Source organism: Apis laboriosa, unplaced genomic scaffold, assembly GCF_014066325.1.
Source record: "Apis laboriosa isolate Shangri-la unplaced genomic scaffold, ASM1406632v1 scaffold23_cov150, whole genome shotgun sequence".
Classification (NCBI taxonomy): domain Eukaryota; kingdom Metazoa; phylum Arthropoda; class Insecta; order Hymenoptera; family Apidae; genus Apis; species Apis laboriosa.
In genome coordinates, this window is record NW_025222452.1 from 1,701,052 (window position 1) to 1,724,636 (window position 23,585).

General features: G+C 32.9%; 2 protein-coding genes across 3 annotated transcripts in view; one reads left to right on the forward strand and one right to left on the reverse strand.

The window, feature by feature from the left end:
• Positions 1-879: 879 nt before the first annotated feature.
• Positions 880-23,585, forward strand: part of LOC122713183 (zwei Ig domain protein zig-8-like) — a 281,302-nt gene continuing 258,596 nt past the window's right edge. Inside the window, exon 1 of the mRNA XM_043933394.1 lies at positions 880-960. The gene's annotated coding sequence lies outside the window, so the exon portion shown is untranslated. The remainder of the gene's footprint in view (positions 961-23,585) is intronic.
• Positions 11,862-23,585, reverse strand: part of LOC122713185 (neural cell adhesion molecule 2-like) — a 60,593-nt gene continuing 48,869 nt past the window's right edge. For both annotated transcript variants that reach the window (XM_043933397.1, XM_043933396.1), the window contains exons 5-7: positions 13,883-14,038; positions 13,461-13,794; positions 11,862-12,855 (exon numbers count right to left, since the gene is read on the reverse strand). In XM_043933397.1, coding sequence (XP_043789332.1) covers positions 12,710-12,855; positions 13,461-13,794; positions 13,883-14,038 — 636 coding nt within the window. In that variant the 3' untranslated portion in view covers positions 11,862-12,709. The remainder of the gene's footprint in view (positions 12,856-13,460; positions 13,795-13,882; positions 14,039-23,585) is intronic.

Sequence of the window (23,585 nt, forward strand, 5' to 3'; positions counted from 1 at the left end):
TGTTCCTTGGAGTTGAAGTTTGAATTCACTTGTTGCTTCATCTCAATATGATCTTTATTCTGTACATTTATTTTATGATTTTGATTCTTATTTGTGCAAATGATCATTTAATCGTCAAAATGATTTTGAAGAAAAAATAATTTGTAATGTATATATATTCGTATTCAATGATTTTTCTGTAAATTTGATAATATTTTATTTTGTTTAACGAATATATATATATATTGAATATTTCTGTTTTTAATTATATTGAAACAAATATTTTTAGTTCATAAAAATCAATTTTTATTTAATATTTTATCGAATTGAATTATATCAATGAGTCGTAGTACATATTTTGTTTCCTAAATACGTTTCACATATGATACGTTTATATATGTTTACGTTTTTTTTCTTTCTTTCGTTTATGTTATGTTCGAGACTGAAATATTTCTTGTTATGTTTCGCTCGACATATTTCGACATGTTTCGTCTTATTTAGAGTCACGGACATATCCCCTCCCTAATTCGATTCGATATTCGAAATTACGACGCAAGGCGTCATTATACTATCGATATTTGTTGCGTTCAGACGTGTCGTTCTTTCTCTAAGTGTGTGATTTATTTATTACATAATGTGTAAATTTATAATTATTTATTCTATATATATAATTCATAACTATTTATTTATAGTTTGTATATTATAATTAATACATATTTATTATAATTGATAATTATTTAATTATTAAATTATTTTCTTTCTGTATTCATTCATTTGATGATTAAAATTACAAGTATTTTTTATCATTTTCTAAGATCGAAGTTGTATTTAATTTTTATTATAATATAATCAATGAATTCTATTAATTTTATTTTAAAATTTCATTTTTCTTTTATACAGATTATTAATTGATTGCTGATCCAATTCTAAAGCGAGAAAAATTCCAATATGGACGCCATTACATCTTTTCATAAAGAAACGGTAAAATTTAAAAGATATTATATATATACTATATTCTATTTTTTACTTTTCTTTTTCATTTTTCTTTAGAATAAAGTTTATTATTAAAAAGTATATTTATACTGAATATTCGTCAAATAATTATTAATGTTTTTCCTATCAAAATAATAATTTAAAAATATATTATACTTTTTTATAAAATATTTTTTATAAAATTTCTTTATTCATAAATTAATAATAATCAGATCAAAGATTAAAAAAGAAGCATTATTTTCTGAAAAATGTTTAATAAGAGAAAAAAAGAAAAAAATTAAATATATTTTTCTTTTTTTTTATTTTTCCTAATATAATTTTATTTTCAGAATTTTTATGACCGCGCGCAATGTGGTCAATAGAATCAGTGTTTGTTGTATAAATAGTCTTTTTAATGTTTTTCGGAATACAATTACTACTTAATTAAATTTAATTATAATATTTAATTGTGAAAATAAAGTCAGTGTTTGTATGTATGTTTTAATATAAATGGACGCGTTATTAGTCTCTTTTTTCTTTTATTTTTAAACATTTGTTTTCGGTATATGCTAAAATCAGTGAACAGTAGATGATTATTCATCACGTGAAGAGGTAAATTTAAATTAAAATTAATAAAAAATTTTTTATGTATAATAATAAAAAAATATCTAATAATTTAATACTATATTTTAAATTACAATGTTTCTTGTTTTGTTATAGAAATTTTCCCTTTTTGATTTCTTCTTGAATATTTATCTTAGCATCGATGACAACGTTCCTCGCATCTAATGGTGAGTTGCATGCTTTTCGATTCCTCTAATCATTCAATCATGTCATAGAATGAAAGATTCGAATTGACACGAGTGATTGGTTGTATTCGTAGAATTTTGTACGAGCACAGTGACCACAGGTATTTATTATACCTGTGAGTAGTAATATTTCTATTTCTTGTATATTATTTATTAGTTCAGGATAGGTCTTCTTGTATATCACGTTTAATTAATTGAGAATAAATTTGCAAAAGTAAATATATATTTATGAATAAATAAAAAATATTGAAATAATTTTAAATATCTTCGATTTTGTTATAAAAAAATTTTAATTATTACATAATAATAAAGATAATACATTAATAATTTTTAATATATTGAACGTTTTTTTATTACAAATTTATATATAAGTTAAAATGTAAAAATATTACATTTATTTCTTTTGAATATAAATTTTATGTGCAAGAAGACATTTCGTGACAGGTAGATTTCTGTATCAGTGCAACAAATTATGATTATTGCTATTGTATATTAGAAAATATGCTTTGATAAAGAGATCGCCTGAGGGTATTTTTTCATTCTTATTTCATTTATAGAGTCAATTACTTTTTATTACTAATTATCATAAATAAAATGATTAATTACTTATTGTTTTAATATATACTTTTTTAACATTAAACTAATTTATTAAATTTAATATATTTATGTATTAATAAAATAAAATATTAAATAAAAAAGCATTAGCCCGTTAGAAACAAAATATATATATTAATGTCTTTTTAGCTCAGGATTTTCAGGTTTAACCCTTTCCGTGTTCATTGCCAGGAACTCACTCACGTACCCAGGTGTTACTTGTGTGGGAGAAAGGCGATGGGCATGATGACTTTAGTTTATAAGTTGATAAAAATTTTTTAGCGACTGACGATGCGTTAGTGTGTCGTGCGCGACGTATTTTCCACATTGTATGTGTGTATGTGTGTGTGGTTAGGCTGTGGAATTGCGTCGTTTCAATCATTATTTCCTTTACTATAAATAATTTAATCACAATATTAAACCTGCAATTAAATATAACAGATATAATAACAATTAAACAATTACACACTGATCTTAATCTCAAATTAGAAATACAAAAATAAATTTAATACGATTTGGTCTAACGATCATTCTTTTAAAAAATATTCGTATTAATTCATAAATATTCACAATTATAATTTAAATACACGTGTTTCATCTCGTTTCGCGCAATGATCGCTAGCCATCGTCAGTCGATTTCAGGAAAACGGTACGTAAAGTTAGAGTATGAAAGAAGCGTGCCAAGCTCGGGTGTCGGAGGCGTCCCGGGACGCTTTCCCTAGTGCAGGCTTTTTGCGCCCGAGTATTATGCGTGAGAATCGTAGAATGAATGTGTTGGTATGCCTGTTTTGCCATTTTTTAAATCTAGGAGGTTAGGTAGGATAGGTAGTACACTTCTGGTGTGCCTGTTAATTATAAGTAGGTAGGGCCGGGCAGGTTGTCACAGTCTCCATCGGGTAGGCGTGTTTTCGCGTGGCAACCTGTTTCAGGAAATCAAATTTGAAAAATCGAGGACGAGGCTGAGACGAACGGACGACGCCATTTCCGTTTCTGGCTTTGCTCGTCGATTTTTCGAATTCCGCGTTCGTGGTCGCGAAACGAAATTTCGAAACGAACGTCGAGCTCGAGATTCTGCGCGTGTTGCATCGTTGGTCGTCTGTGTGCGCTTAGCTTGCGCGGTTTTTAGTCTTTTTTTTATTTTTTTTCGTTTGCCATTAGTGAATCTCGAGCCTAGATTTAAGTTTCAGCGGGCATCGCGCCCGAAGGAGGAAGACCGAAGAGGCCTGACAAACTGTCACGAAGAGGGCTGCAACGAATGGCTTCTCATTTTTTGGGCTTTGTTCGGATCCAAAGAATGGGAAGTCATTGTTACTACTTTGTCACTGTGCTCGTTTTAGTATATGTAGTAATTGTTGTTGTGTTATCTGGCCGATTGCATGCCGGTCAATCAGATCCAATCATCATGGGCATCGCGATTTTTAATTAGTGTTGCGATTGATTAAGAATCGGGTTGAATTAGAGTTTCGTTAAAATGAGAAAATCGCGTTTGTATTAATGTTTTTTTTTTATTATAAATTGTTATAATTTCTTATAAAGTAGTATTAAAATTTATCATTAAATTTTTTAATTAATTAATTGTAGCTTTTTCAATCATACATAATTAATAATTTTTATTGCATTTTGTTTTAAAAAGTAGTGTTGCGTTGAAAAATAACCGCGTTTGTTAAGTAGTATTGTTGCAAATATTAAATGCCCAAATTTCTTCCACTAGAATTGTGGAAAAACATGTTCCTGGATCACTTGATATAGCTAAAAATGCTACATGAGTGACTGTTCATTGACAGCAGTTATAGTAAATACTTTATTTCAGATAGGTTAATTCACAGAAAACAATAAAAAAGGTAAGAAAATATGATATTTAAATCTATTGAGTTCTTTTATATTGAGTATATTAATCCAGTAGGTAAGTTTGAAGAATCTATTATAAAATTTTATTAATTATTTTTAGTTTAATTTGTTTCAGAGGCTATTGTGAATTCTTACTCTATTACATACCTATATTCTAATAAATCCCTTTTCCTTTCTTTGATTATATTAAGATTTCTCTAAATGGAAATTCATAAATAAATTTTTAGATTTTTAAACAGGTAGAGATTTATAGACAGAATAATATGTTTATCTTTTTGATAAATAGGAAGAAAAAAAGACTTATTCTGTCTAAATTATCATTATTATTGTTTATCTTACTAATCTTTTATAGTTTTATTTGTTTCAGAGACTATGGTACAATCAACATGGAATCAAACATTAATTGAAGAAACTTTTATTTCATGTAATATCCTGTTCTCTTGAAAATGTATTAGAATTATTTTATAGATAGGATTTTTAAAAAATCTTTAAAGTTTTATATAGGAAAGTATCTTTAGATATATAAGAATTAAAAAAAAAAGATTTAGATATTGTAAAAATAGGAATTACAAATTTTCTATATATTAAACAATATAAAATACTTATTTAGATAGGAATTATGAAATTCTATAAATTTTTCATAAATAGGATAAGTTTAGGAATTAGGTATTTAAATAGAAATTAGATACTTTTAAGTTTAGATAAATTTGGATTGGTATGATAAACTTTTGATAGATTCTTTTTAAGTAACTTGAAACATAAATAATTTGTAAAAGAATTCTATTTAACACTGCTTAAAGTATATTTCTAATATGCATGCATAGTTAATTATAATATTGGTAATGGTGGTATTAAAAATACTAATGGTTAATAATATATAATTGTATGATAATGTGTAATATGTTAGACATTTTTTAGACATCTTTTTTTATACTTTATAATTATCAATATTTTATTTTCATGAAAATGAAAATATAAAATATTGATATGTATAAAATAGCGTCTTACATGTGTTTTATAGATTAAGATTTAATTTAATTTTTATTTTCAGATTTAATTTTTGTAACGGTTTTCCATATAATTCCTTTTGTTTGTTTTACACAATGATTAAAAATTTGAACGTTTTGCAAACACATACCAGAAGAAGGATTTGTTTAAGGATATTGAATAAATTTTTTCATAAAAGGATAGATGGAATCGTAATTAGGGTAAATTTTCAATTTGCAATCTCCACGAGGTAAGACTTGGAAATCGTGATAATTTGGTAGATAATTACATTATACGGCACAATTATTAATTATATTGCAAATAATACGAGCATTGACTGCATTGTTATATTTTCCAATTATTTATATATCTTTTACGTGATAAAGAATTAATCAAATTTAATAAAAAAATTTATTAATATTTGTATAAATAGATTGCATTTGCATCGTAATGTTAAATGTAAAAAACGAAGAATCTTTTCATAATTTTTGATTAAATGTTTTTGTTGATAAAAATATACGCATAATTTTTATGTTGACTATAATAAATCGCAGAGGGCAGGAGAAGTATTTCATTTCTTTTAAGTCGGTATTTCAGAACATGTGATATCTTTTTATCTTAAAAAACTAAAAGACCGACTGTGCTACGAACTGTGTATCGGTAACTTAGATAGCTATTTTCTTTTAATCGACAAATGATAATATTTGCAACAACAAGTACAATAAAATTTTCATAGGAAATATAAGATCTTAATGTTTATAATTAATACATATCTTTCATATATATTATAATATTTTTTAATAATAATATATTTAAAAAAAACGGGAAGTGAAAAATTGAAAATGATATCAGTGAACTTACCGATTGGAAGGATTATCAGTAATCTAAGTTTCTTGGTATTTTCATTTATCCATATAATTACATTAATTATGATGTAAATTTAAATTTTTATAGTCCTATTTTATACTCGATACTCGATATTCAAATTTATTTTACTTTTAATATATAAAAAATATTCTTCCGCGTTATGTATTCATCTATTAAAAATATATCAACATAATTATTGTTGATTTCGAAAATCTAAATGTACGAAACATTATAAAATATTTTCCTAGCTGTATCAAATAGAAAAAAAAAAAATATCAAATGATATTCGAAGCACTAAAAGACCTCGTATCGATCGAATAATACAAAATAGAGATAAAGAAGGAACAATCTCTTTTATTTTGAACTTTCCTCCGCCATTCATTATATCTTGTTCAGTTCGTCGATCGATCGATGCAAAAATATCTCCAAAGATCCGCAAAAACAGAGGGAAATGGCGTCGCGTTAAAAGTCGGGAAGATAGATGTTCCGAACCGCTGATAATCCAGAATCCAATTGGCGGTTTACACAATAGCGAGACCATATCACTCGTTTTCACAGGATTATACGGATCTTACGGATTTGTGGTGACAATGGTGGTAGCCGAATGGTAACATGGTAGCTGTATGCCCTTGAAGTATATGTATAGAATGGAATTTCCAATCTTGCAAGGCGCTATTCACGATATTTCGAATTAGCGCCTACGAATATATCCCGGGCGTTATATTGGAAACCGATATTCACGACCCGTATACTCTTCGAGTGCCAATGTTCACGTAACCGTATCTTCTCTCTTGTATCTTTATTCAATGCGACTGTTGCCAAAGACCGATTCACCGATTAGTTTATTTTCGACTATCGTCCACATATTTCACCGATATTTTTATATACGCTATATATATTTAAATTAATGAATCAATGTAATATGATAAAATGTTTTTCGCTTTACCTGTACAAATATTATATCGTTGTACATTTTTAAGTAATCAAAATTATTATTCTAAAAATTGCATTCTGATTTTTTTTTTTTTTTTCTATAATATACAAATGTTCTTTATCGTGATTTTTACGATATAAAGAGGATAAGAGAGAAGATATAAGACCGAAGGAAATAGAAAGGGATTAAGCGCGGCGATGATAGGTTATTTTACGTCCATATCATATTTCATCTAGTTTTCGCCGTAAGTGTACTTGCGCCAAGTGCAAAACTCCAACTTCGTTTAGTAGTTTTCGTTTATTATCGTTTGTTGCGCCAAACTATTCTACATCGCGTGGTTTTTCAATTAACTTCACTGGATATATTTCATATCGTTCTATATTCATATCGTATTCTATATACGTATACCGGTTTCAATTAAAATAATCAGCGATGATATTTTCATGCATAGAACGCGTTAACGTTTAGATATAAATCTAAAACGAACAAACGATTTCTACGATATTTTTCTCTCCACGAGTTGATATTAAATGCAATTCTTTTTTTCTTCTATGGAAAAATTGAAAAAATTCGAAGGATTCGTCAAAATTATATCAGCCAATGTAGCCAATGCAATCGGTAGCTAACGTAGAATGAATGACAAAGAGAAATTGATACAAATCTCTTCGTAATACAGAATAATTTCATATAATCTATGGAATACCATTATTAATTATCGAATATCACGAGTTTCTATTTGATATATGCTCGGCATATGTTACTGCTTGGAATTCGTTGGTGTTGCAATTTGATAACGCGTATTGACTCCGAATCTCTTGTACAACAGACACTAAATTAGCTATTGAATCGCCCGTTGAGTTTTGATTAATGGAGGGGAATAAGCTGCGATTATTGGCGACTGTCTCGTAAAGGTTGGAAATCGATTAAGTGATGGAAACGTGACTAAATGGATTGCAGGAAATTTCAAATTTTGTATCCACTATATATGGGAATAATACATTTTGTTCTTCGATTAAAAAATTTCACGAATAAGAGAAGAAGAATAGAAAGAAATAAATTAATTAACATTTTTTTGATACTTTTATTTTTTCTTCGGTTTAACAAAATTTCAAATTCTGTATCCATTGTAATCTGTATGTAGGAATAATACATTTTGTTCTTCGATTAATTTTCACGAATAAGAAAAGAAGAATAGAAAAAAATAACATTTTTTTATCTTTTCTTCGGTTTAACAAAATTTCAAATTTTGTATCCATTGTAATCTGTATGTAGGAATAATACATTTTGTTCTTCGATTAATTTTCACAAATAAAAAAAGAAGAATAGAAAGAAATAACATTTTTTTATCTTTTCTTCAATTTAACAAAATTTTAAATTTTGTATCCATTGTAATCTGTATGTAGGAATAATACATTTTGTTCTTCGATTAATTTTCACGAATAAGAGAAGAAGAATAGAAAAAAATAATATTTTTTTATCTTTTCTTCGGTTTAACAAAATTTCAAATTTTGTATCCATTGTAATCTGTATGTAGGAATAATACATTTTGTTCTTCGATTAATTTTCACGAATAAAAGAAGAAGAATAAAAAGAAATAACATTAATATTTTTTTATCTTTTCTTCGGTTTAACAAAATTTCAAATTTTCTATCCATTGTAATCTGTATATAGGAATAAGGGATTTTTTACATTTTGTTCTTCGATTAATTAAATAAATAAAAATTTATTAATTAAATAAATAAAAAAAAATAAAAATTTCACGAATAAAAGAAGAAAAATAGAAAGAAATAATATTAATATTTTTTTTTATATTTTTATCTGCTTTCCTTCGATTTAACTTTCGATTTAAATTTACCATTCTTTGGTTGAAATCTATGATGTTGGACAATACGAAAGATAATCTTTGGGAGGTTACCGATTACCAGGAATTTCCATCGGACGTTCTCAAAGGACGTAACATTTTCATCGGCTATAATTTCCGCATTAAATATCTTACAAGTACTTACCTGGTAATACGCGATTAAGCGTGTTCTCCACGAGCAGGAAGATACATCTTTACTATACATTAGCACCGGTGCAAAGAGGGTTATTACATTTCACGGGTTGCAAGCGAAATTCCTTGGGATAGAATCGGATAGAATTGCAGTGATACGAGAAATCCCGTATGGTGGCTTTATTGGGTATACTCGCCTCTTACGATCTTATTATTAAAGTGATATCTCTCAGGCGGGAATCGGTATGAATGGCGGTCACTTATGGATATTCGAAGTAATACGAAATAAGAGCTCGAGTATTGCGTTGCGAGTTACTTATTTTCAAACTATTATGAATATATGAATTTCTTATTTTCGAATAACGTAGAAACAATTTATTTAACTTGATCGAACGAAGAAGTTATTGTTATTGTTATGATGTATTTCTTAGACTGTGGATAAACTTGGTATAAGCGTATCTTTTGGGGTATTTCTTTTTGGAGAGTGATTGTCCAAGTAATTTTTTATTTGTAAAAAAATATCAATTTTAAAAAATAAAAAAATATCAATTTTCACTGATGATGAAAGATAGATATTTTTTTAAATAAAATAATCATCACTCGCTTGATTCAAAAAGTTCAATTTATTTATTATTATTTTTCATTTCTTTTTTTTTTTTTTTTTTTTTACATTATAATATCGCGAAGATGAAAATCTTGTATCATTTTATTCCATCCTTAGATCTTTGTTATATCAACGAAAAATATTTCATAAACGTCGATATATTGAAAATCACTCGATACATATATTATCGTCGAAACAAATTGATTCGTTAAACGAATCAAATCCGCGTACGTCAATTAATGCAATTTTTCGATTATTGCTGCTAATAAGTTTTATAATGCTACCTGTATGGGTAGCGGATTAATTAATAAGTCGGGCAATGAAAATCATCTCTGATAATTTTATCAAAGAATCGATCATCGATATCGAATTGTTCGTGTCGTATTATAAATATGAGAAATTATACATTCTTATCCCACAAGACGCGATTAATAATCTCTCGTTCCGTGTAAAAAGATATCTTGTAAAATTCTTATGTATATATATATTATTCGCGAAAGAAACGCACACCTTTTAATACTTATCTATTTTCCTTATTAAACATACGATTTAAATTATTATATTAGTTAGTATACACGTATTTACATTGATCACATTGAATACATCGAGTGATTATTTCTAATAATTACCTGGAAACTGTGATTCGCGAGTATTATATAGATAGAAAGAATTTCTCTTTTCCCGTGGCGGAAGCATATGACAAACGATGATTGTACTTCATCCGCGGACACGTCGAAGTACCCTTTGTTAAGCGAGTTTAATATTTTTCCAATGGAAAAACACATCGAGCTGTATAAAACTAGTTTGAACAAAATGGAGAGAATTGTTCGTATTCTTTTATTTATTTTTTTTTTTTTTTTTTTTTTTTTTTTTTACCAGTTTAGCAGTTTTCAATCATACCTTCATTGTGATTTTATATCGGGAGAGGAAATGTTGACTAAACTGTTCACGTGTTTTCAGGCTACTGTGTAATCGTGTTCGCAAAAGGTAAAATCGTTTCGCTGGATTTTTCGTGTCTACGGTTTGTTAATAAAAAAAAAAAAAAAAAAAAAAAAAATTTGGGATCGCGTATTGGGCGTTCGTATAATTTACGATACGACGTGGCTCGTTTAATCTCCTCTATCTCGCCTAATTGAAAACTGGATATATATATATATATATATGCGTCGCAATAATAAATTATTTGAGTGGAAATAATTGAAAATAATAAATTTTGATTTATTTCGCCCAAAAATAATATTTTGATAATGAAAATTTTAATTTGATCGTACAAATACACCTTTCTATAATCAGTTCTCAATTATTAACCGAACGATATTTGCCTTCGTTAAAATTGAAATTAAATTTTAGTCCGTTGTATCCTTCTCTCTCTCTCTCTCTTTTAAAAAAAAAATCCTGGAAACATTTTCTACTTCAAATTCAAATTTTCTTTTTCCCTAAAAAAAAAAAAAAAAAACTCGATCTTGGACAAAAGACGTTTAAATTCGCGAATCTTTTTTAAGAGAGACGCGAGAAAATGAATTTCACTTTTGTTCCTCGTTTAAATATATGTAAATATATCGCCGCGACTTTTAAATTAAAAATTATTATATTCGAGAAAGAACCTCGGCCTTTTTCTTCAATCCTTCATTCAACGCGTGTCAATATCGATCGTCGCGCGTTGCGTGAATGGACGCGAAGTCTTCGCGCGTGCTTCGACGGCTGTCATTCTTTATTTATACGCGAGGAAAAAAAAAATTTAGACTTATGGGCGAAAACGAAAGAGAATATTGAACTCGAATCCACTCATTGTCCATATGGATCCATATATATATATTTCGCATGAAACGCGCTTTTTCTTCTCCTTTCCCCCTCCTTCATTACAGAAATTTGTCTTTCCACGCTTTGGAGCGATCGACCGTTTAATCGAACGGTCCTTCCTTCGGTTTAAAAAATGCAAACGGATGTGTCGCACACCTTTTCTTTTTTCTCTTCTTCTTGATGTAATCTCTCTCGCGCGCTTCGTTTCCCTCGCATATACTCGTTTTGGGAAAAGAGATAAACCGATAAGTGCATTGAAGGTGAGTTTTCTTGCGTATAGGGTGGTCACGTTTTATAATTACGAATTATTTGTAAGATATTTTTATTGTAAAAAAAAAAAAAAAAGGATCGAAGAAGGAAGAATCGGTTTTTAGTTTTAAAAAGAATAGTCTAGTGTTTAATAATTTTTAAAGCTCACTCACGTCAATTCATTATTTTCTTACAAATAATTCGTAATAATTAAAATCCTGGACACCCTGTACGTACGATAAAAATATGTGAGAAGATATTCGATTAAAAAACGAATTTATAATACTCGATTTATAATATTGCTTGAGCTTTACGTTCGGTTTACGATAATCGCACGTTTCACGATAATCGTTGCAGCGTCGCGAATGTCTTGCGTTAACGTTTTTCAACATTTAATGGAACGAAGTTTTTTTTTCTTTTCTTTTTTTTTTTTCCTAAGAATCTTTTAATCAATCCCTAATCTCGATCTAAATACATCGTATATATTTTATATCGGCGAAAACGTTGAAATCGTTTTCAAGATCACGAATATCACGCTTCCCGAATTCAATTCGAATGTGAAAAGTGAAAAATAGACATCTCGCGTGCTATTCTTATTTTCGATAATTTATCAGGCTTTGGGGAGCCTTTAAATTAAATCGTCGAATTATATACACTCTCTCTCTCTCTCTTGAGAGAGAGAATATATTTATTCGCGAATGGACGCTTTGATCACGGCATTAGTTTTTATTTTTCCACTCAATTGAAATGATCAATCAACTCTACGAAGAACAATTTTTGTATTTGTATTTAGGAGTGAAAAATTACCGTGCAATTTTAATTTTTTTCCCTATGTGAAAAATCCCGAAGAACGCGATTCGAATTAAAAATAATGGATAGAATTGTCGTTGAGAATACTTCTCTCAAAATGGACATTCCAATTGTTCATTCACGAGAAGCACAACGAAGGAAGCGTCCATACGCGAGAGATACAAAAAATCGTCGCGAAGACGAAGAGAAGACAGAAGTAGAGGGATTATTGATATTATTCACGGGGATTCCTGTATCAATTCGAAGTTGACAGGATAGGCTGGTCACGTGGCGCGGGCTTGTCGCGGGCAAAGTCGATTCGAGGCTCGTATACCGAGAAAAGTGAGAAAAATCAACATGACGTTGATGGACGCTCTCGACGTAGCGTTTCGCCGATCACCGCCATGCATAGCCGCCGGTTTTTCCTCTTCTACAAACAGAAATGGGGCAATGAGAAAATAACGTGCCGCCCCGGTTGGAAATAGACAAGGGAGGAAAAAGTTATGGGGAAAATTAAACGTTGGAGGGAAAGTAAACGTGGCGGGCGAACTGAAAATTGAAGATTTTTTTCAAAATAAACGGAAATATTTCTCCGCCAATGAAAATATACACACACACACACACACACATATACATATATATACGAAGTTTGAATTAAAGTTTGCATGTCGTCGAATATATTTGCGGTGATTATTTTTTATCAAAAAAAGGAAATACTCCTCGGAGTATTCGTCTTCACTCTTTCTGAAACAATTTCAGAAACGAGCGAAAAAGAAAGTGAGAGAGAAAAAAAAAAAAAAAAAAAGAAAGAAAGAAAACGAGCTGTCGCGTCTCGATGCCATTCTCGAGGGAGGCCTTCTCTTTTTATGGCCGATAAAAAAAAGTAAAGCCAGGTATCGAAACACATCCACCCTACCTTCCACGATTTTTATCCCTCTGCTCGTTTTGCACAGAAAGAGTGGGATGGAAATATGGATGTTGAAAGTTTGCCGGTAGGGGAAAGAGCGTTAAAAGTATTAACAATATTGTATTAACCTTCGATCACGTGTATCATGATATACGCAGGCCTCGCGTTGCTCGGGGAACAAGTGTAATTAGCACCATGGGAAAGTTTCACTTTGTCGACGACCAGGATCGACCCGTTTTTCGTAGCTTCAACCCTCACACCTGGCTCGTCGTCGTAGTTGATCATGCGCCCCTCTCGATACCAGAAGATGAAGCTGGGCGCCTCGGTCGACGCGATTAATTGACACTCGAGTCGAAGGCTCGATCCTTGCTTCACGTGCAGGTCGGGACCACCGGGGATCACGGAGTACGCCTCCGTCACTTTCAATCGAATGAATCGTTGTTGGACCGGCTCCGTTTGAATCTGTTTCCAACAGATTTTTTTTTTTTTTTCTTTTTCTTTTTCTTCGTGTTGTTATTTATTAACGAATTCGATAAGTGAATAAGTTTACCTGGCACTCGTAGAGACCGGCGTCGTCGCGTTTAACGTTCTTGATCAGTAACGTCCAGTCTGGGCTGTTTGAGACGACCACGAATCGCGTATCGATGGCGTGAGTACCCGTCCCCAACGTCAGTAATTGCCTGTCCTTTCTTCTGATCCACGTCACCTGGAACGATAAATTGGTTATTGTGTCGTTATAGAGAACAATTTAATGTACGAATTTTAATCCTTTGCACTCGAGGCCTCGAACCAGCAACTCCAGACTCAGACGCGCATTCGATGTGTTCGGTGGCCTCATAAGATAATTACTCATAAGATAAGATTACACTTTATAAGATTATACATAAAGGGTTTAGGAACTTGTATCGTTATAGAGAACAATTTAATGTACGAATTTTAACCCTTTGCACTCGAGGCCTGCAATTCGAACCAGCAATTCCAGACCCGCGCATTCAATGTGTTCAGTGGCCTCATAAGATAAGATTACACTTCATAAGATTATACATAAATGGTTTAGGAACTTGTATCGTTATAGAGAACAATTTAATGTACGAATTTTAACCCTTTGCACTCGAGGCCTGCAACTCGAACCAGCAACTCCAGACTCAGACCCGCGCATTCGGTGGCCTCATAAGATTACCATAAGATAATTTACTCATAAGATAAGATTACATCTCATAAGATTATACATAAAGGGCTTAGGAACTTATTTATGAAGCGATATTATAAAAAAATCGAACATAAATATTGTCACCGTTCAAGTTGCAACAATGGTGGCGAGAGTCACCGTTGGAGAGCAAAGGGTTAAAGTAGTATCTACTCTTTCCAAATTTTTGGCAATTGTATATAGGGAGTAATATGGATTACGACATGATATTTCGTGGAAATTACATATATGTAAATCGAGTGGGTGAATAGAATAATATATTGGAAAATATTGGAAGATCGTGGAAGAAGTTAGGGGAAGTTTGTAAGAAGAAATTTTTAAAGAAATTTGGAAACATACGTAGTTTTAAAATAGCGGAAAAACACGTACATATTTTACGTATCCTCTGAAAATATATACTCTTTTTGAAAGGTATTTAAAAAATTCTAATTAAATAGTCCGACCGTGTAGAAAAGTTTACATTTTTTTAAATATATTTCCGGCATCCTCTTCCTCGTAATAAATACGCGTATTTATTTCAACCGTTCCTTTTCTATTATTTACGTCGCATCAAAATTGAAAGTAGCTTAATAATAAATCCTCTCCCTCCCTCTCTCTCTCTCTCCCTCTCTCCCTCTCTCTCTCTCTCTCTCTCTCTCTCTCTCTCCCTCTCTCTCTAGGTACGAAATATCGTCATCCAGCTTATCCATCCGTAATGCTGTTTTCGTTTCTGGTGACAGCCGTTATTCTTGTTATTCGTGAGAAAGACGATTTAGAAAATGGGCGAACCTAGTTCCTTGCACGAAACGAGCCGAAGGAAAATTCACGAAAAAATGAACAACAATAGCCCCAATAGGGGTGGACGATGCATCGAGCCAGCATATAAAGACCACCCGACTGTGGATCGACGATGAGAGCGGAAAATTCTCGTGGAATTTCGACCTTTCGTCGATCGAACAATCCAACACGTAGCTTTGACAACGGCGCGACTCAAATCTATGACCTTTCCAGAGATCCTCCCTATTTTCCTTTTCAAGCTTTCTGTCGAATCTCTCGTAAACTTTGACGATTTTGCTTGGCCGATTTTACGTTCCCTGCACCGCATCCAGAATATTTTCCTCGAGCGGGGCGCGAATGAAACACGTGTGACAAGATTTCAAAAGGAGGAGGACACGTTGCTCGGAGGAGGGTTTCAAATTTTTCCTCGACAACACGATTCGATTCGAGGTGTCGCGAAATGATGGGGGCCTTCGAATCGTGTGCTGTAAAGGGAGAGAAGAGTCGAAAGAAGAACGTTATTGAGTGGATTCGTTATCGATGGGTGAGGCTAGGCTGGCGTAAGTTCATATTTTACATTATTAAATATAAAATTTCTTGCGTGTATCGATGAGTGTAGTATTTCTCATAATTATATTAGGAGGATAATTATTCTAGAATCATCGATATTTATCTCGATATAGTTTTCCACTTGCGAGAAAACAAGTTTCGTGAGTAGTTCCAAATGTACTTTAACCCTTTTAGTGCGAATATAATGATCGCTTTAAACAAACACACAAAAAAAATATTTTACTAAAATCAAATCATAATACTGGATAATGTAATTCTAATTATTTTATAAATTACAAAAGATATATAAAAAAGTATAATAAAGCGTAAACGTACAAGTTGTTATTACTAAAAATCTCAAAATTTATAAAACTTCTATATTCGTCAACTATTTTGTTCAACGCGGCTTTTTCTCGAGGAACTGGAAGAAGTAAAAGGTTTGTCCATATTAGGGAAAGTTCACAAAAATATACTTTGAAAGAGACTCGAACAGCAGTCAAAAATGAAACTAAACTTCTATCTTATATTAGGAAACACAAAAATAGGATAAAAAAATAAAAGCACGCCGAGCGACAAATAAGAAAAATAAAATGAAAATTAGTATTCAAAAAAATTTTTTTATTCTATTTATTCTATTTCTATTTTATAATAGATATTTTATTTTTATTTAGGTATATAAGCCACAGCTATTTGATTAAGGGGATGCCTCATCGAAAGTGCAAATCTCTTCGTGTCTCTTCTCTACCCATTCGAATGAATTTTAATAAATGAAGAAAGATTAATTATCATATAGAGCTCGTCAGGATGATTGATAAAATTTTCGAGGAGAAAATTGCAAAATTCCTTCGAAAAGAATTTTAACATATTTATTTATCTCTACAGGTGGATTCTCATCACGAGCGGGGGAAAAGATCGAGCCCCTCCTCGTCGACGTTTGTGAGGAAGTGATCGGCGGCCCACTTGCATGCCTTAATTGTCTACGTGGAGCGTACTCGAGGTTCACGGGTTTCGCCATTTTCTAATGCGGCTCGATCGAGGATCGACGAGTGGCCACGACGCCACGACGAGTACCCACTACGCTGTAAACGAGTCCTATCTTCGCCCCATTCGTTCCATCATTCGTTCCACCGATTCGATCATCCACGCTTGAAAAATTATTTGCCGCACATTTCTTCCCGAGAATTTCACTTTCGCTTCGATTTCCTTCCGAATTCTGTTCCTCATTGATTTTTTTCCTCTTTTTTGCCACGGTCGAAAAAGATTGCGCGATAGAAAGAGGAAGCAAGTTATAATAAAAAATCTTGGCGGGATAAAGAAAAAGAAAGGGATATAATATATCCTTTTTTCTGGTCAACCGAGGAGGAGGAGGAGGAGGAGGAGGATAGGGTTCCATTAATCAGGCTTTTCTTCCCGCGTGCGAACGCGGCACAGTGATAACATCGCCGACCTCGGTTTAATTAATGTCTCCCTTGGAAGAATGGTCTCCCGTGATCGCGATAGATTTATCGAATATCGATCGCCGATTTTTACTTCCTTTCATCGAAATCCTCGATTCATTTTTAAGATGGTGATCGATTTCCTTTTCGAAGAAAAAAAAGAAGCGATCACTTGAAGGTTCAACTTCGTGTCGAAATAAAGGAAATCGATAATCGAATCGTATCGTTTTCTATTTTCCATTATGACGCATGGTGCGAGGATTTGTTAGGAAACGGAAAGAAGAAAACAGAAATGGGAATTTATATAATTTTTTTACGGTGGTTTAAATCGAACTGTTTCTGAGCTCATCGATCCAAACATATCTCCTTCTATCTAAAATAATTAATCGATATCTTCTCGGCTGTGAAACCGAACGAGCATGATGCGGGAATCGTAAAATTTAAGGAGCCTCGTAAAAATTGTATCGATTAGCCGAGTTTTTAAAGGGAGGAAATGAAATTTTCAAAATTTGTGAAAAACATTTTGGCGGTTAAGGATCTTAAATTTGCATTTCGTTCTTGCGGAGTCGATTTTTTAATTTCTTAATTCTAATATTTCGTCTACGGTTCAATTCTAAAAATGAACGAAACACTCAACGTACGATAAATAAAAAAGATATTGCGATCACATGTTGCTATATCTATAATAAATTTCATACATCGAATCTAACCAATCATCAAACGTCGCGAGTGACAAGGCGTAATAAAAAAATTCTCTCTTTTTTCCTTTAGGAAGAAAATTATTTTCTCTCTCGAGTTGTTCGTGAAACGCATAATAATTGAACAGAGGCCGGTCGACACGCGGATCCTTATATTCATCGTGCGCCAAGACTGTCGTGGTAAACGGATTTACGAGGTTTATCCCGTGCGTTTATAGAGAATAAAACGTGTGACGTGTCGCGCAAGGGACGCGTGCCGATCTCAGTTCCATTCTTCCTTGCATGCAAAGCAACGCGTCCGAGAAGCACGGGCTTAGAGACGATACGTGGTGCGCGAAAAAAAGGTGTCGAGGGGCGAAACAACTTGATATCTACGCGTGATGAATAAAAGATCGAAGAGGAGGGGAGATCGAGATTAAAGAGATAAAATCGCGATAAAAGTGTATATCGGCAGATAGGAGGGATCAGAGGCTTTTTTTAGAACGTTCTGAACCTAGTCTCTTCATTGTTGTCTCTGTCTCTGCTTCTTTCGCGATCTTTTCGATCTGTTACGAATTATTATTATTCATCATTGTGTTCGTCCTTTGACGCGTCAATTTTATTGCCTTTCTCAACTTCCTTAATTCTTTCTTGATCGTGGAATATATATTTTTTTGTTGACGTTTGGACATTTTTTGCAACGGAGTTTGAATGATAATATGAAAAAAAAAATATTATCTTGATATTTTATAATTTCAAGGGGGACCGAGGAGCCTTTCAATGGCCCTGAATCCTTTGGGCAGTGGCGCACCCACGTACCCGAGCTCCTATCCAAAATATTTTATACAATTTTATGCAGAGAGGGGCAAATGCTTTTGGGTCTTTTTCCGCGAGTTCTCAGTAGCTGATAAATTTTGTCAAAAGTAAAATTTCTCTCGCGATATCCTTCTCTTTTTGCTCAGAATTCGTCGCTTTTCGTCTCGAGTGGCAAGTCTGGAAGCTTCACGGGTAACTGACGCACGGCAGACTCGATTATATCCGATAAGGCTCCATTGTTGTAGCTTAATCGTCACTAGAATATAAGCCCCCCAAAATTAATATTTTACAATTTTACGCAGAGAGGGGAAATCAAGTGCTTTTAGACCCTTTTTCATTTTTTTTTGGGTAGTAGCTGATAAATTTTATCAGAAATAAAATTTCTCGCGCGATATCTTTTTCTTCTGTTTAATTTCCCTTCAGAATTCGTCTTGAGTGGTTCCTAGAAGCTTCACAGGTAACGGCAGACTCAATCCGTTAAGATTCCATTGTTGTAGGTTAATTGTCCTATATCTGCGTCATAGAATAAGCCTCCCAAAATTGATATTTTACAATTTTACACAGAGGGGAGAGGTCAGTGCTTTTGGATCCTTTTTCGTGAGATCTTTTTGGGTAATAGCTGATAAATTTCATCAGAAATAAAATTTCTCGCGCGATATCTTTTTCTTCTGTTTTATTTTTGATCAGAATTCGTCTCGAGTGACAAGTTTCAATTCTTAGAATCTTCACTGACGCACGGCAGACTAGATTATATGCATCCGTTAAGACCCAAAATTGATATTTTACAATTTTACGCAGAGGGGGGAAGTCAAGTGCTTTTATACCCTTTTTCGTGAGTTTTTTTGGGTAGTAGCTGATAAATATTGTCAAAAATTTCTTCTGTTTCATTTTTGCTCAAAATTCATCTCGAGTGGCAAGTTTTCAGTTCTTGGAAGCTTCACGGGTAACTGAGGCACGGCAGACTCGATTATATCCGTTAAGGCTCCATTGTTGTAGCTTAATCGTCAGTGGAACATAAGCCATTCCAAAATTGATATTTTACAATTTTATGCAGAGAGGAGGAGGGGGAGGACAAATGCTTTTGGGTCTTTTTCTCGGTAGCTGATAAATTTTGTCAAAAGTAAAATTTCTCTCGCGATATCTTTTTCTTCTGTTTAATTTCCCTTCAGAAGTCGTCTTCAGTGGTTCCTAGAAGGTTCACAGATAACTAACGCACGGTAGACTCAATTATATGCATCCGTTAAGACTCCATTGTTGTAACTTAATCATCATTGGAATATAAGTCCCCCAAAATTGATATTTTACAATTTTAGGCAGAGGGGGGAAGTCAACCNTTTTGCTCAGAATTCGTCGCTTTTCGTCTCGAGTGGCAAGTCTCGGTTCCTGGAAACCCCTTCACGGGTAACTGACGCACGGCAGACTCGATTATATGCATCCGTTAAGGCTCCATTGTTGTAGCTTAATCGTCCTATATCTGCGCCAGCGTGGAACACAACCCACCATCTTCTGTAATAGACAAGAGCCTCGGAACACCAAGTGCGGAAATAGCGCCTCCTCGTGTACCCCACCACCACGATTTTACACGTTAATTTCACAACTCGATCGCTACACGACGGAATCGAGTTTTATATTTCCTTCGAGGAAAGTTGACGAAACGAGATGACAGCAAACTCTAAGAAAAAAAAAAAAAAAAAAAAAAGAAAGAAAAGACCGAGACAAAGAAAACTTCGTTCTCCTTCGCGAAGAAGAAAGAAGGAAAGGAAAAAAAAAAAAAAAGAAAAAAGAAAAAGGAGAGAGAGAGAGAGAGAGATATTTTTGAGCTCGCGTCGTTCGTTTCATCATCACTTTTGTTCATTAAAAGTCTTGGCAACGCGTCCCGCTATGAAAACGTGTGCAATTTTTCGTTCCTTCTCCGGATAGTCGCTTTTTTAATGGACTTTTAACCTACGAACTTTTTCCTCCACGACGTCCTCCTGCTCTTTACGAAACGGCATCTGTTTTCTTCTCTTCTCTCTCTCTCTCTCTCTCTCTCTCTCTCTCTCTCTCTCTTTGTTCCTTCCTCTCGAAAAAAAACTCGTACAAAAGTTTACCGGTTTATGAGAAAATCGGTGGCGCTAGCGTCACGCGCCACCATATTGCGCCACCATCTGGCACGGTGTTCGAATCGGTTGCAGGAAGCGATGGCAATCGTTTCTCGCCTATTTTTTCTTTTTTCACCTCGTAGTTCTCGTACACGATACACGACGAATTACCCGATTCGTCATTTTATTCTCATCCAATTTTAATACTTCACGGATACTACTTTCTGATATTTACTTGCTGTGAAAATAATATTGTAAAATTTCGCGGAAATTTCTCTCACGATTCTTTCTTTGCGAGAGATACATCAGAATTGTAAATACGTAAATTGTTCATTGTAAAATATTTGTCGTCGATCGTGGCTGCGCCTTAAATTCCCTTGAATTTTAAAAGCTAATTTTTTCGTCGTAAATACGAGAGGAGTAGTAGTGGTGATGGTGGTGGGAAGGGAAACGGAAGGAATAAGATTGACTTGTAATACCACCCATGGGGCCCATTTACTCGAGACATAAATTTATCCCCCTCCCCTTCGAGAATAAATTTTCGTATCTATATCATCCTTGGAAATAAATTCTCACTGGTAATAAGATTTTTTCTTTCTACTTCTTCTTCTTCTTCTTCTTCTTTTTTTAGATGGTTTAATATCTATCTTCATTTTCAATATACTTCCCTCCCGAAAGAGAAATTTCGTTCAAACAAAGCCAAGGTTACCAAACCACCGAAGGTTAAATCCAGTAGTAGTGGAATGATGTATGATGTACACACCCTGTGCCGATCCATCCCGTATTTGGGTAATGAGCTATTGCTCAGGAAATAATTATGCGCATTAGACCGATATATTCGGAATCATCCGTTATTATTCTCCGTTATTAAAGCGTGTATAGAGGGCCGGTTAATAAGACAAACGAGATATGTACGTGGTATTCTCCATCCAAATATCACTTCCGTCATCAAATCATGGATCGTTTGCTCGATCGAAAATGGAACCAGGTCGAATCCGTAGTTCGCATTCCGTCGTTATAATTGTTACGAAAAAAGAAAAAAAAAAAAAAAAAGAAAAAAGAAATCGTAGCCCCGATTTCCTTCATCACTGTGTTGTGAAAGACAGAAAATATTGGAGGTGTGGTGGTACAATGGTAGGGCGAGGTTGGAATTTATAGCAGAAGCAAGTTTCGATCGAGATACGCGTGTAAACGTCGCGATAAAAATTTCTAAAAATGGTTCTATATGTGCGTCAACCTAATATTATCGCCCATTAAGGATAATTACGTGGCACGTCGAACGATCGTTCATCGAGCTAAATTCATGAATTCCTCGGTAATTATTCAAATCTCTTCCCCAAGGGTTTTAATATTCCTCACTTGTTTCTGAACCGATATCGTGTATCGTTCGATTGAAAATTACACGCTTGCCCCCTCGATGTTCGAAAGCCTGCACAGCCGCTCTTTGGGAGTACTTTTTTTTTTTGAAGAAAATTATTTTGTAGATGTTGGACGGGATATTTGCTTCCATCAACCGGTAATAAGTAGGTATTTTCGATCTTTCTTCGGTGTACAATTCTGTACAATTAACTCCAACACGTGTGTCGCGTCGTGTAAAGTAAAGATACGTTCATCATTCTTCTAACATCTTAAACGTTCTTAAACGTTTATTCTTAACATCTTAAACGTTCTTCTAACGTTATTAAATATCTTCATTGTTGTTCAAAATAATATTCACGTTTTAATATTCATCAGTTTACGCGTTATTGGACGTTCACGTTCACGTCATTCTGTTTCTGTGTAACGATAATTTATTTTTCTCATATGCTCTCCACCTGTTGATTATTTTCGATCGTGATTCAATAAAAAAAAAAAAGATAACGATAGAATGTATCAATTGTCCGTTGATATTGCAAAATTTACACTTTTACTTCTTGCAACGTTTATCGGATAATATTGCAATAATTTCTCTCGTTGGAAATCGGGTGAAAAATTGGTTCGATTTCTATCATTGTCCTTTGCAAATTGCTGTTCGGATCGATTAGCGCGTGGAGGGAAAGAAAAATTCTGAGGAGGAAGGCGATGTCCGATATTCGACGAGATGAACTTTCCACGACATTCCAGGGACAATTCGCTATTCGAACAAGAAAATTGGAGAAGTTTCCGATTCCCAACGGGATTTCTTTCTCGATCTTAAATGCACGTGTACCGATTTCCGAAATATTCATACATACGTGAAATTTATATTACTCCGTGTAGCAATTGAACGTAATACTTCTCATCGTGTATTGCATTTCGTTTCACAGAAACCGATCAAGATATCGTCAATATTTTAAAATAATTTTTGAATTTGCCGTCATTTTTATTGTTCTTTCACAGAAACCGATATCGTCCAAAATAATTTTTGAATTTGTCGCCATTTTTATTGTTCTTTCACGTCGAACGAGCAATCTTTCGTTTAAATTCTTGCATTCTTAAAAATTTCAGAAAAAGAAAAAAAAATCTATTTTAAAGAATATATAATTTCATTTCACAGAAACCGATATCGTCGAAAATAATTTTTGAATTTGCCACCATTTTTATTGTTCTTTCACGTCGAATGAGCAATCTTTCGTTTAAATTCTTGCATTCTTAAAAATTCGAGAAAAAGAAAAAAAAGTGTATTTCAAAGAATATATAATTTCGTTTCATAAAAACCGATATCGTCCAAAATAATTTTTGAATTTGCCGCCATTTTTATTGTTCGTTCACG